General features: G+C 37.4%; 1 protein-coding gene across 2 annotated transcripts in view; it reads right to left on the bottom strand.

Annotated features, from left to right (window-relative positions):
• Positions 1-621: 621 nt before the first annotated feature.
• TGFBR1 (transforming growth factor beta receptor 1) overlaps positions 622-13,647 on the bottom strand; it is a 47,686-nt gene continuing 34,660 nt past the window's right edge. For both annotated transcript variants that reach the window (XM_033123961.1, XM_033123963.1), the window contains exons 4-9: positions 13,137-13,367; positions 9,009-9,176; positions 8,175-8,331; positions 6,367-6,491; positions 5,186-5,316; positions 622-2,302 (exon numbers count right to left, since the gene is read on the bottom strand). In XM_033123961.1, the coding sequence (XP_032979852.1) occupies positions 2,177-2,302; positions 5,186-5,316; positions 6,367-6,491; positions 8,175-8,331; positions 9,009-9,176; positions 13,137-13,367 (938 nt within the window). In that variant the 3' untranslated portion in view covers positions 622-2,176. The remainder of the gene's footprint in view (positions 2,303-5,185; positions 5,317-6,366; positions 6,492-8,174; positions 8,332-9,008; positions 9,177-13,136; positions 13,368-13,647) is intronic.

The following is a 13,647-nucleotide window of genomic DNA, read 5'->3' as shown; positions in this document are numbered from 1 at the left end:
GTTCTTAAAATTACATAAAAATAGTTTCAGTGATAAAATACATTGGTCCCCTGACTTTCATAAAGCAGATCTGGTAGGCTTAGAAATGGAAAAAAAAAAAAAGTACCTGATCACAGAGCTAGATTATTAAACTGGAAGTATAACACAATTATAAAAACAAACCTCTCAAACTCATTCATTTGCTTTGATGAAATTGTGGTAACTAGAGAAAAAACTCAAATTTGGAGTCAAAATATTGACCTCTAAGCACATTTTCCCCATGATGTTTTTAAGCACATGAAATTGACACTAAATTCCTATGTAATATGTCATTCATTCTAAAATTACTTTGGCTTAAAGACCAAATAGTCTTTCAAGTTTATTCTATGTATACGAGATAAGACACTACTCGAATGCAGCTCAGTCAGCGTACATGGCCACTACCTCTTACTGACCAAAATACTGTGAAAGTTGTTCTGACCTTTTCATTGGGAAATCAACAGCACTATAAAGGCAGCGTCTTGCCTCACAGCTAGGATAGTTTCCCTCCCCCTCAGAATAAGATCACAGTGATAAATAGAACTTTGAAAATTGTAAAAGTCCTGCAAAGACTTTTAGCACTGGAAGTAACATCCAGTTATTATACGCCAGCTTCAAGTTGATGTGAGAAGACCACGACAAGTTTGCTTTAAACATTTAATTTGACCCAAAACATCTGCAAATGGAGAACCTATACTCAGAATATGCTGTAGCTACCACTCTTCCAAATATCAAGAGTGCAGTGAATTCATTACATAACCATGTAAATGAAGCAGTTAAAACATCTGCACAGACGGAAAGACTGAATTAAAAGCTGCCTTCCTCAAAGTGTAGTGAGACCGCAAAACCACACTAACTCTAACTTTAGTTACAAAGACAGAAAATCCACCAATGACTCCTACACAACAAATATGACTCGCACTACCTGTTACCTACTCAAATTATTACCTACCCTTAACTTCCTAGAAAAAAGCCTATTATTTAACATCAACCATAAGCTAACTTTAAATGTAATTCATTTCTTAAAAAAATAACACTGTCTTTGATCAGATAAACAAAATGGCTTACAGAACGCCACACAACTTTTCACAAGCAGCTAGACTAATTTTCCCTTTTAAGAAAAATTAGTCGGTATGCTACAAATTTTAAATTATTAAAGTACTGTAAGCATCTAGAGTGCCACTTGATGTTTTTTGAAAGTAGACTCAGACAACACAACTAAAATGTAAAAGCTTGATGTGAGACTATTCAAACAAGACCATGATAACAACTGACCAATTAATGCCACTTCATTGCTTTAGTGGTTTAAGCACATTCTGGTAGGAGAAAGGCATTTTGAAAATGGAATACCAAATGACATACCACAAAACTCTTCCAAAAAACGAAACAGAAAAGGTCTGGGTTACCCAGATAAATAAAACTCTTTGAATTGAAACACTACAAGTTTTCACACACACAGACTTTAAGCAATTCTACTCATTTCCATTAGAAAGACACAGGAGTGGCACTTACTGGTATAGTACAATCCCATTTTGAAGGCATGTAATGTTCTAAATATGGGAAAGAACAATAATAGTATACAAAATACAATTGCATAAATTATGTTCCTCACTACCGTATGAGGTCATTTTTAGACTCAAGATAAGAGTTTTATAAGTGTTAGTTTTAAGATCCTGAAAATTATAGAACAGTACATTCAAAGTCTGAATCAAGAAAACTCTTTAGTGGTTCAGAATCCTCTGAGAATGTACTAACCAGGAGTAAATCACTTTCTTTAAAAATAAGAAATGTTCCGTATTAATTCAGCATCCAGCTCCTTTACCCTTAAAGATGATCTTCAGCACAGCAGTTACCTAAAGTTAAGACCAGCAATCATCTTTAAAAGAAAAAGTTTCGTATTAATAAAAAATAAAGGTAGACTACACAACATTTTGTAACCGACCTGGGAAAGAAGCGTCCATAGTGCACAGAAAGGACCCACGTGGCTGTTTCCTGGGTCCAAAGAAATCCTGGGAAGTTTTTCATTGACCTTATTACAGTTGCAAAAGGAAGAAATATCCTTCTGTTCCCTCTCAGTTGAGGTAGAACAACTGACCTCCCAAATTAAAACCCAGGAGCAGATCTGAAGAAAATGTGGAGTTCAGGCAAAGCCGCAGAATTACATTTTGATGCCTTCCTGTTGACTGAGTTGTGACAATGTTTTCTTGATCCGCAAAGCTGTAAGCCTCGCTGCTCCATTGGCATACCAACACTCTCTCATAATTTTAGCCATTACTCTCAAGGCCTATAAGAAAATACAAGAAAAATAAGTAATGCACGCACCACTTCCCATTGATCTGGATAAGAATCTTTACCTGCAAGTTTTCTTTCTAAGTGACATATGCACAAGGTTTTTTTGCTTGTGCATTATTCCTAATAGCAAATGAATAGAAATGACCTAAATTCCAATCAGTAGGGTCCTGGTGCCAGCAGCTGGAAAGCAGATAGACATGGGGTGGCTTACTCAGCTAACCCAATAAAGCAGAAGCCTAAACCAGAGGTGTGCAAGGCAAGGAGGAGGCTGAGTTGTACTGAAACCCCCTAAACTCAGGGGTTAACTATACCAAGTACCTCTGCAGTGAAGCTCAGGCCAAAAATAGAAGGATCAGACAAAAGAGTTGGAACCCCAGACACTAAGACTAGAGGTCTGTATCTGAGACGGTAAAACAGAAACTTCTGACTTGGAGAACGTGAGCACAAAGTGCTGCACTGACAACACACTAAATGCCAAGCCCACAGGTTTTCTCCTCAAAACACAGGCACCAACTTGTACACAGTCCTCCAGGCAAGAGACTGGCAGAGTCTTCTCGGGGAATGTGAGCAGCCCAGGAGGAAACACGTGAAGGGACTGACATCAGTGGTTCCTCAGGGCAGCAACCCAGTTAGATCATCCTAAAGATCACAGTCCTAAAGCTCCATTCACAAGCACGAAGCTTCTATAAGCTGTCAGTGCCCTGTTTTCAAATAAGAAGACAGTATGAGTTTGATCACACATTTGGGGAAGGTAATATGAAACGCAGAAGCTGACACAAACAGAAAAAAGCAACTTGGAGAAAACACAAGCTGCAAAGAGAGAAAAAAATATCAACAATCTATCACTAATATCCTCAAAGAGATAAAAGAAAATACTGATATTGGATTTATCATTGATAAGTTTTTGTTTCTTATTTGATTTTGGAAAAACTTTACAGAAGAACTAGAAGATAAACCTGATGAAAAAAAGATACAAGCTAATAAAATCCACAGAAATTGGAGAAAAAAGACAGAGATGGATAACAGGAAGAAGAAAATAAGAAAATTAGAAGGTGTTCTAACATTCATAATCAGAGTTGAAGAAAGAGAATAGAGAAAAATGAAATCAAAGAATTACTTCAGGAACATTTCCTAGAAGTGAACATTTGTTTGCAAATAAAAAGGATCAAGTACCCAGCACATACATAGATTCATTCGACAAATATTTACCGAGTGCCTACCATCTACCAGATACCGTTCTAGGTTCTAGGGATACAGCAGTGAACAGACAAAATCCTTGTCCTCATGAAGCTTACATTCTTGAGGGCTAAAGTACGCAATTAATAAGTAAGAATGTGGACTGTCAGTGAGTAAGTGCTAAGGAGAAACATCATTTAGGGAAGGAGATAAAATATGCTAGTGAAGTCGTAGGATGCTATTTTAAATAGATGGAGAAATAACATCTCACTGACAAGGTAACATCTGAGCAGAGACCTGAAAAAGGGGAGAAATGAGCAAACCAAGCAACAGGCAGACAAGAGATCCAGGAAGGAGGATTCACCTCAGAAGAGGCTGAGGGAATCTGGGGGTGAAAGGTAAGGGATATCCTAACAGGAAAGCTGTGTAGTTGGCCTAACCAGTTCAGAAGGTTCTGGAAGACACTTCTATCAGTTTCATATTCTTGATGTGTTTCAACTATTGAGGGGAGATTTATAAAACCCTAGAAAAGTAAAATATTGAATTAGTGATAAGTAACCAGAAAACTAACTAAATGGAAAAAAACAAACACGACAGTGATGGCATTAATTCAGCATGATGTAATAGTAACTGCAAGTTGCATGGGTGCTCTTAATGTTAATTGCTAACTTTTCTTCATGCTTAAAAACCATCTGTTCAAGAATAATCTGCTCTAATTATTGAATGATTGTATGACTGCTTCAGGTTTGTACTTTGCAGTATCAAGATCAAATTTTTAAAAGACAAAATATAGCCTAATTTCATTGTTACACATGCCAGTTCCTTGAGGACATGAGATGTATTTTATCTGTGCCAGTACGTGACTTTTGTTGGAGGTAGCTAAGGAGCTCTCCTGATGTCAAAGGTTTTACTGAATCCTCCATTATTTTAAGATGTAAAATCAACTACTTAAATGACCTCACTCACTGCCTTAAGGTACAAAACTTCGAATCTGGAGGGAAATGCTCTGCCTCACCAACACTATAATTACTAACAGCTAGCAATTAAAGGTAGTAGATTAAATAAATAAAATTTGTCTAATGAATTCTTTAAATTTACAACTACAAATACACGTCTAAAACGTTTTGTAAGCGTGAAGGTTGAGCAGCTCAGACACTGCAGGAAAACACTGCCCCCAAATTCCTGGTGAATGATCATACGGGCAATTAGATGAATAAGATATAAAATCACCTGAACCATCTTCATAATCTTACCCAAGTCCCTCATTTTACAATACAAGGCATGTTAAGATCCAGAGAACTGATCCAGAGATCTGAAGTGACCTGCCCGCCGTCACTTAAACAGTAACCGGGCTGGTCTAGTATACAGGCCTCCCAGCTCCCATCTGCACTCATGCCACTGTCCTGGGCTGCCCCGACCAAAGGGAAGCATTCACTTAAAATTTAGGTGCTCTGGTTACTGGTAGATCTGAACACTGTTCTGATACCTTGACGGCCATTGCAAATGCTCTATGGCCTTTTCAATGTGCTGAAAAGTGAACATGAAAACCAAATTATTCTGTTTTTATTCACTGGTTTAGTTGCCATGAAAAAAAGAAAAGAATTCTTGTGTCTGTTTTCCTTAAAGAAAAGTAGCAACTTTCCACTTACTAAGCAGAAGCAGTTTAAAAACTTGAGTAGTATCCAAAAGAAATACTCACTTCACAGCTCTGCCATCTGTTTGGAATATTTGGCCTTAACTTCTGTTCACAAACAACTTTTCTCATTTCTTCAACTGATGGATCAGAAGGTACAAGATCATAATAAGGCAGCTGGTAATCCTCATGAATTCCTATATTGGTTAAAAAAAAATATAAATTTACTCAGATAATGTCAGACCATTCCTTGAAAAGAAACAGCTAAGCGTCCTATTCCAGGGTCCCATTACTAAAGTAGTGAGTGGAACAGGGCTCACAGCTTGCTCTCTCATTCATACCCACATCCACAACCCACTTCCTTGAGTCCATACTGGGCCCACACCTTGAAACTAAGTATCCCCATGGGATCAGTAAAGGCTATTTTCATGATGGTGAACTATGAGCTGTGATGACCAGAATGACATTTTCCCCTACAGCCCTAACGTGCAAGAAACGAGCTTTTATTCTGTGAGTGCACAGCCTCTCGCTGAGTACCGGGATATCCCTTCTATCACTGAGATGTGACTCCTACAAGACAAGCCTGAGGCGCAAGTCCCTTTCTGTACTTACATCTGTCAATCACCTGTCCTCTTTGCTACAATGCAGAGAAATACTCTGCCCCTCACTCACTGCCTCAAAAATCTGAGGCCCTAGTCTTAGCCAAGTGTGGGCCCCCAAAGATAACTTTCTCAAATACACATCAAAAATGCACAATAAAAAAAAAAAAGTTAAAACAAACTTACTTTAAAAAGTAAAGTAAGGGCAGTTTAATTATACTGTAGTCTTTATATCTGTTTTCCAGCTATCAAGTTGGAGAAAATAACCACAATCTCGGGGCGGGGAAAGGGAGGTCAGTTTGACCCAGGTACATGCTAGAAACAGCTTCCGAGGTGGCCTCTGAAGCAGTCGTCCACTCTAAATAACTATAATCCAAGATAATAAGGGGTTGCTTTCTGATGCTTCCTAAAATGCTAGCAGAAACAAAAAAAGACTACACTAGGCTAAAGCCGCGCACTGGGGTAAAGCACAACATGTCCTTCTCCCCTCACTACAGGTTTCATCTGCTTTTTCCTCTTTAACACTCTCAGTGATCATGTGGTAAACTCATTTCACACTGTTGGTGTGTTTAATTTCCTTCAATTAAAAAAAAGGCAATTCTTAACCTCTATTCATGACAAACTGTTGGGGAAAGGGGAGCAAATTACCACCAATGGAACATCGTCGAGCTATTTCCCAGAACACTAATCCCATTGCATAGATGTCGGCACGTTTGAAGGATTCAAAGTGTTTCATATTTATGGAATCATCTAGAACTTCAGGGGCCATGTACCTAAAAAAGAAGTCAGCATTTTATTTTATGGAACGGTGACCATATTACTTTTGAACTGATTCATAAATTTTCTTTTACTCCTGAGAAATTAAAAAAAAAATCAGTATTAACTTTAAAACTTCCCCCCATTTCAGCATGGTTCTGCTGTTTTCTAAAATGACTTACACTTCTTATAGAAATTTTCCCAAAGTACAAAATGAAAAATCATTCCATTACTACCACAGTGTTAAATATTTTGATGAACATCCTTTCAGACTCTCTCTAGTCATATACATACAATATTACGTAACTGAGATGATAGTAGACTCAAGAAAACTATATATCCATACTGGTTTGCAAACTAATGATCAACTAAATCCTATGAAAAGGTGAAACACCAATTTCCTGCTATCTATTTACCTTATGATCTTAGTTTCCAACGAAAGACACTCAAGTTAAGAACTATAACTGTTACAAATGTCCTAACATACACCAGCCACTTAGTCATGTACTTTGCAGGGACCATGTATTAATATTTTAATCAATAATTCTTCTCACTAAAATAGGAATGAAAGGAAGGGTGGGGACATACTCCAGAGAAGAAAAGATTAAAAATGAACGCCAGTCCTCCTACTGATACCCCATTGTAGGGTTCTGAAGTTTCAAAAACCCTACTAAGGTTACAGATCAGGATACACGAAGACCTGCAGCAACCACTGTCCTGGAACCTAGAGTTGAGAGTTCTGAAAGTCCCTGCAGAATCCAGAAAACATAAAGACAACTTACAATAACGCCGGGCTCTATCCACGGCTCAGGCGATTTAAAGACATGTTGTGGCAACATGCTGTGACACATAGGGCAAGGGCTCTGCTCACAGATTCAAATCTCATCTCTTCATCTTACCATCCATATGAGGTTGGCCACATTACTTAACCACCATGAAGTAGTTTCCTCATCTGTGAAATGAGGGTAATGACATCTACCTAGTTAAATTCTTTAGAAGCCTTGTGGATTCAACCAATATTTACTGAGGACCTACTATGTTTTAGGCACTGTAATGAATGCTGGGAATACAGGCTGCTTTCAAGCAGACCGCAATCCAACAGAATTTACATACAAATAAGTGGACAGTTACAATGTAACGTGGCAAGTGCCTCAATGTTCAAGTTCAGTGTGTTTATGAGAACTCTTGGCAAGAACACCTAACAGTCCGGAAAAGGCTTCCTATAAGAAAGGGTGAATACAAGTTAGGGAAACAGTAGGGGCAAGTATGCTCTAGGATACAGCACATGCAAAAGTTCTAAGGATGAGAGAAAGGCATATTTTTAGGGACTGAAAGCATGAAAACAGTTGGGCGAGCTATAGTACAGCATTTGAAGAGGGCATTAAATGAGGTTATATAAAAAACCCATTAAAATGATTGGCACATAGTAGGTATCCTATAAACATTAGCTACTATTGCTATTATAATTAACATAACTAATGATAACATTTTCTGAAAGAGCCATTTTTCATCAGCAGATATCTTTTTAAGTCAGGCAATCTTGGCTTCAGAGCAGGCAAGATCATGAGATCTTCTACCTGTGGGCAATCTAATACAGTGTAAGTTTGAGTTTCAGAAAAGATACGTACATACACATAAGAAGGAAAAGGAAAAGAAATTGCTTTCAGAACATATGAAATACTATTTGTTCACAAGTGTACCTTTTTGTTCCCACTCTGTGGTTTGGAGCAATATCAATTGTATCTGTGGCTGAATCATGTCTTACTGCCAGTCCCAAGTCTGCAATGCAGCAAGTTCCATTTTTCTTTACCAAGATATTCTTTGATTTCAAATCTCTATGAGCAATGGCTGGTTTTCCTAAGGGGGGAAAAAATTAAACATGACTGCTTAAAAGGCAATACCATCACAATTCTTACCTTTAGGTTCCAAAGTCTCTTCTCCTATCCCAGGATCACAACATTTCAGCCCACATCAGCTGCAGTACCTGGGCCATTACTTAATAATAACCTCAAGTGAATCAGGTAGCAAGTGGATAATAATTGCTAGAGCATAGAGATATAGTGGCATCTGGTATCTTACACAGCACAAAAATCATAGCATATATATATATATATATATATATATATAGTAATTAAAATTTAGTATTTAATTTTCTAACTGTAACAGGGTTTCATGAAGTCTCTTTATCTCAAAGTCAAATATAATTTTATTAGACGGCCATATAACATTTACATAGCATGCTGATGCTCACAAAACAGTTTCACATTTCATTTGTACACATAAAAATACACTCTCCTAGACTTGAATTCTAAAATCAAGATTCAAAAATCATAAGACTGAACGCTACTTTTAAGAACTCACAAAAATATCAGTGTTGATACAATGACTAGACAATCTAAATGAATTCCCAGATTTCTAACTCCATCTGAGATTTTTCAACAGAATAATTAAGCTGACTTCTGGCAAAACTTTTCTGAATATATATTAGATTTATGGGAATTTAAAGCTTAAATAACTGGGTTGCTTCAAGTTACCTTGGGTTCCAACAATCTCCATGTGAAGATGAGCAAGTCCACTTGCTGTGGACAGAGCAAGTTTTATCATTCCTTCCACAGTAACTGTGTATCTGTTCAAATAATCAAAAAGGGATCCATGCTCATGATAATCTGACACCAACCAGAGCTGAGTCCATGTACCATTGTCTGCAAAGTACAATAACAATGTTTCAGATGGGCTATAGAACATTTATAATTCATTTGTTCAAAAGTTATCACGTTTTACTCTCAATCCTGAATCCCACACCTGCAATATGATGGTACCTTAAGTTTGTACTATTTCCTTCACATTTTCTTGTTTTTTTCAGTATGCCTTCTACTTTTACACACATATCCTTTAGATCCTCATAGTAAGCCCCCGATTCTTGAGATAAAGGTAGGATAACAAATCCCATTTAAGAGACAAGGAATCATAGTTCAAAGATAGTAATCTTGAATCTACACAGATTGTAGCAGAGCTAGGAACTCTTTAGTGCCTAGAAAAATGCCCGATTCAGATTAGGTGCTCAATGACTGTTTCTGGAAAGAGGGAGGGAAACAACGAAGGAGGGAGGCGGAAAGACGAGAAGTGTCTGGAGCCTAGTGTGGCACAGTGGGCATGGAGTAGGATAGGAGTAGTATGGACAAAACTCAAAGTGAGCATAAGTTAAGAAATGCAAGCTTTACTGACAGACTCTATGTGTAGTTGACAAAGAAGCCAGACAAGATGATTACGATTCCAAGGTTTCCAGCTTAGAAAAACATAAAAATAGTGTGGTACCACTGAATCATGGGGAAGCTGAGATAGGAACTGAAATATCAGGAGGAGAACACAATATCAGGAGTTTTACACAAGATGATTTTGAACCTCACCAACTAGGAATATGTGTTCCACAAGTTCATTTGTAAGCTGATAACATGAATTTGAAATGTGTTTTCCCATGAGAATCAAGATAAAGGTTCTGGCTAGGCTGGTCCACAACAGCCAATATAACCTAGAAGTAGCTGGAAATATATGGAAAACCACACATTTCATGAAATCATGGAGAAAAAAAAGCATTACAATAGAAGGAAGCAGCACAATTCAGCACAAGATACACACCTGGAGCCATTCTGACCCGGCTCGGAATCCAGGGCCTGGCTACGACTGACCAATGAATGATCTCAGACAAACTCCTTAACCAGTGAGCCTCTGCTGCTGCTTTTATACAACAAGAATACCTTACTTTGCAAGACCAGTAAGACTTTAAAAATAGAATAACAGATTTTTAAAAAAGCATTTAATACAATGCATGCCATATTAGAACTTAAAATGTACCATTTCCTTCCTTATCAGTTGTAAAAAGAAAAAACCCAGATTGACATAAAACAACTTCTTTATTTTGAAGGTTGTTATTTGAAGGAAAGCCAACTTTGATTAGAAGAAATTAAAGAAGATGTTTTCAGAAGATTCTGGATGGGATTTCTGGGTACTTTCAAAAGGATTTACAGATTCATGATACTACTTTATAAACTTGCTCTTCATAAACTTTATAAACTGATTCTGTTCACACTTGTACCTTTTCTTTTCCTTGATACAGATGCATCACTAGCTTTATCTGCATGCTTGTTAACGATGACAGAATTCTGAAAGGCTCACAAATACAAGAAATAAATAGGAACACAGGCAGATGGAAGAAAGGCAGAAGGAAGAAGGCTATATAAGAGGCTGTGCACATATAAAGGGTTGTCTGGGTGGAATTAACTAAATAAATCAGGAGGATGAAGATAAAGGAAAAGGGAATTGGGGTGGAGGGGCAAGGTTTTGGGCAAAATCCATTAATCCCTGACAGAGAAGAAAGGAGCAGGTAGGAACTAGCAGGGTCAGCTAGTTCCCATGGTGACCAGCAGATGACAGCACCAGCTTGGCTGCTGCTTAGGCAAATGCCAAGGGAAAGCTCAGGGCACAACAGCGGGAGCGTTTTGTGGCAATGTGCTTCGACTTGGAACAACATAACTAAAACATGCTGAGCCTGGGGGAGGTTTGGGCCTCAAAATGCAGATTTGAAAGTCACCACAACAGTACAGTATGAATCCATGAATGTGGGTAAGTTCTTTAAGGGAGCAATTACTATTTGTAGAATTGGACTGTTCATAGAAATCAGTAAGAAGAATTTCAAAAAACAAAGGTAAGTATTAGGAATAAAGTCTAGAATCACAGAACATAACAAAGGTGGTTTAAAGAACTGGGGGAGAAACTAAATAGTGTCAAAGATAGAAGAAAATGAAAACTAAGGACTTGGTCTCACTATAATCACTGCTTTTGTTTTGTTTCTAAATTAAGTGATATTGAACTGGTAGTACCACTGATAATCACTGCCTACATCAACCACATCCATCACTGACCCTAAGTCACAAAAAAGAGGTAATCAATTATATGCCTCCGAATGTGATACAATAGAAAATATACAATATATAGGAAGTATACAGTACTTTCGGGAAACCAATAAAACTTAATCAGATTCAGTCTCTAATTCTACCAGTTTTCAAATAATACAAGGAGCAAGTTCAGAGGTACTATGGGAATTCAATTAGCAAAATGCAGAATGTGATAAGTCCTACACGACAAACAATCCAGTTTCTTCAACAAATAAATTGCAAGAAGCAAACAAACGAACCCAAAAAGGTGGAGGAGCCTATAACTCTTAAGGGACTTAAGATAAATATCAGCCAAATGCAATGTGTAGACTTTGGATCTTAAAGTGAGTAATTGTTAAAAAAAATAATAATAAATAAAATAAAATAGGAGACAATTGCAGAAATTTGAAACTGACTAGATATTTGATGACATTTTAAAAAATGACAATGGTAGTGTGGTTATGTTTCATAAAAAAGATTCTTCATAATCTAAAAACACAAACTGAATAATGTTTGTGGACGAAAGATATGTTACCTGAGATTGGTTTCAAATAATTTAGTTAGGGACAGTATAGGTGAAATCAGAGATCAAACTTGATTGGCAGTGAGCTAACCATTGTTGAAGGTGGGTCATGGAGGTTCACTATATTATTCTTTGCTTTTCCATATATTAGAAATTTTCTCTAAGTAAGTTAGAAAAATAAGCAATAAACACTTGTTGTAAATAAATTTTAAAATACAGAGAAGCAAAAAGAAAAATCACAAAATCTCCCATAATCACCAACTGAGATTAGACGCTGCTGAAGCAATAGACATTGTTGAAGAAACTGTGGAGGGCAGAGAAGGGCAAAGACGACTGTGGGTCCGGACAAGCTAAAAAAGGTAACGACAGCATTTTTGTTTCCAATAGGAAGGATGGGAAATATATTTGATCCAGGGTGGGGATGACAGAAGCTACAAAAGCAGGAACTGTAGGCTCAAAGGCAGTAACTGAAGCCAAAAAAGTAGATGAAGTACAGTGTGAAGTAACTGCCTGCAGTCACCACACATTTTGACTCTCGACTGACACGACTTCCTTGTTTCCTCAGCATGTGATCTGACCCAGGCCTTAAGCACCTGCTGGGTGGGCCTCAAGCAAGCACCTGACCAACAAGCAAGAAAATGTCCCCGTGGTCACCAAAGGGAAGGTGATTTTACAGAAACCAGGTCTCTATTTAAGTGAGTTTACTTAAAAGATTAATCGGCTCAGCGCCCAGCAACTTAAAACACAGAACACATGGAGAAGTTATTTTTACTCACCCTATAAATAAGGCCACTAGTATATATCACAATGCCCTAACAGCCAGGAAGAGATGAAAAGGAAACAGGTATCTGGGCCCTATCCTACACCTCAAAATTTTAAGCAGTTTACAGTTTTTTCTGCATTATGACTGTACTCAATAACTAATTGCCCAGAAGCAAAACAAAGCACATGGCTTTTTTTTTTTAATAGCTCTTTACATTTTATAAAACAATTAGAGATTTAGGAACATGTTGTCAAGAGTCAAGAAAATCTTTCAGAAGTTCCTTGTTCCAAAGGCTTTTCTAATATATTCTATTTGACCTAATGGGTCTAATCTATTTGACAAACATCTATTTTTCTCATCAAATTTCACGATGTTTAGTAGCTGTATCTGTAAAAAGGCTTAAATAGACTCTGTTACACGCAAAGGAGAAGCCAATGTTACTGACCTTTATTGTCTGCTGCTATAAATCCCAAAATGTTTTCATGACGTAACATTACGGTTTGATAAATCTCTGCCTCACGGAACCATGAACGTTCTTCTCTGGAGGAGAATATTTTAACAGCAACTTCTTCTCCTCTCCACTTTCCTCGCCAAACTTCTCCAAATCGACCTTTCCCAATACTTTCTTGTAACACAATAGTTCTCGCAATTGTTCTCTGAACAAGCAATGGTAAACCTAAAGATAAAAAGAGCACAATCAATCAAGAACAGTATGGGTTTCTAACATCACCATAGGCACATTAAAGAGTGATCCCGAAAGTGTAACTCTTTAAGCTCTACTTTTAAGGAACTTACAATCTCAATGAGGAGATAAAGACCACATTTGCAAAAACAATAATTCATGGTAAAAGGAAACTAATAAATACAATAAAAGAATACAGAAACTCTTGCCTAGAGGGTCAAGCTAGGCTTTGTAATGTAAGCTGAATCAGACTGTCTTGTACAGAGGGATAGGA

This window comes from Rhinolophus ferrumequinum, chromosome 12 (assembly GCF_004115265.2).
Source record: "Rhinolophus ferrumequinum isolate MPI-CBG mRhiFer1 chromosome 12, mRhiFer1_v1.p, whole genome shotgun sequence".
Lineage (NCBI taxonomy): Eukaryota > Metazoa > Chordata > Mammalia > Chiroptera > Rhinolophidae > Rhinolophus > Rhinolophus ferrumequinum.
The sequence above is the reverse complement of the archived record's forward strand: the minus strand, read 5'-3'. Positions and strand labels throughout refer to the sequence as shown.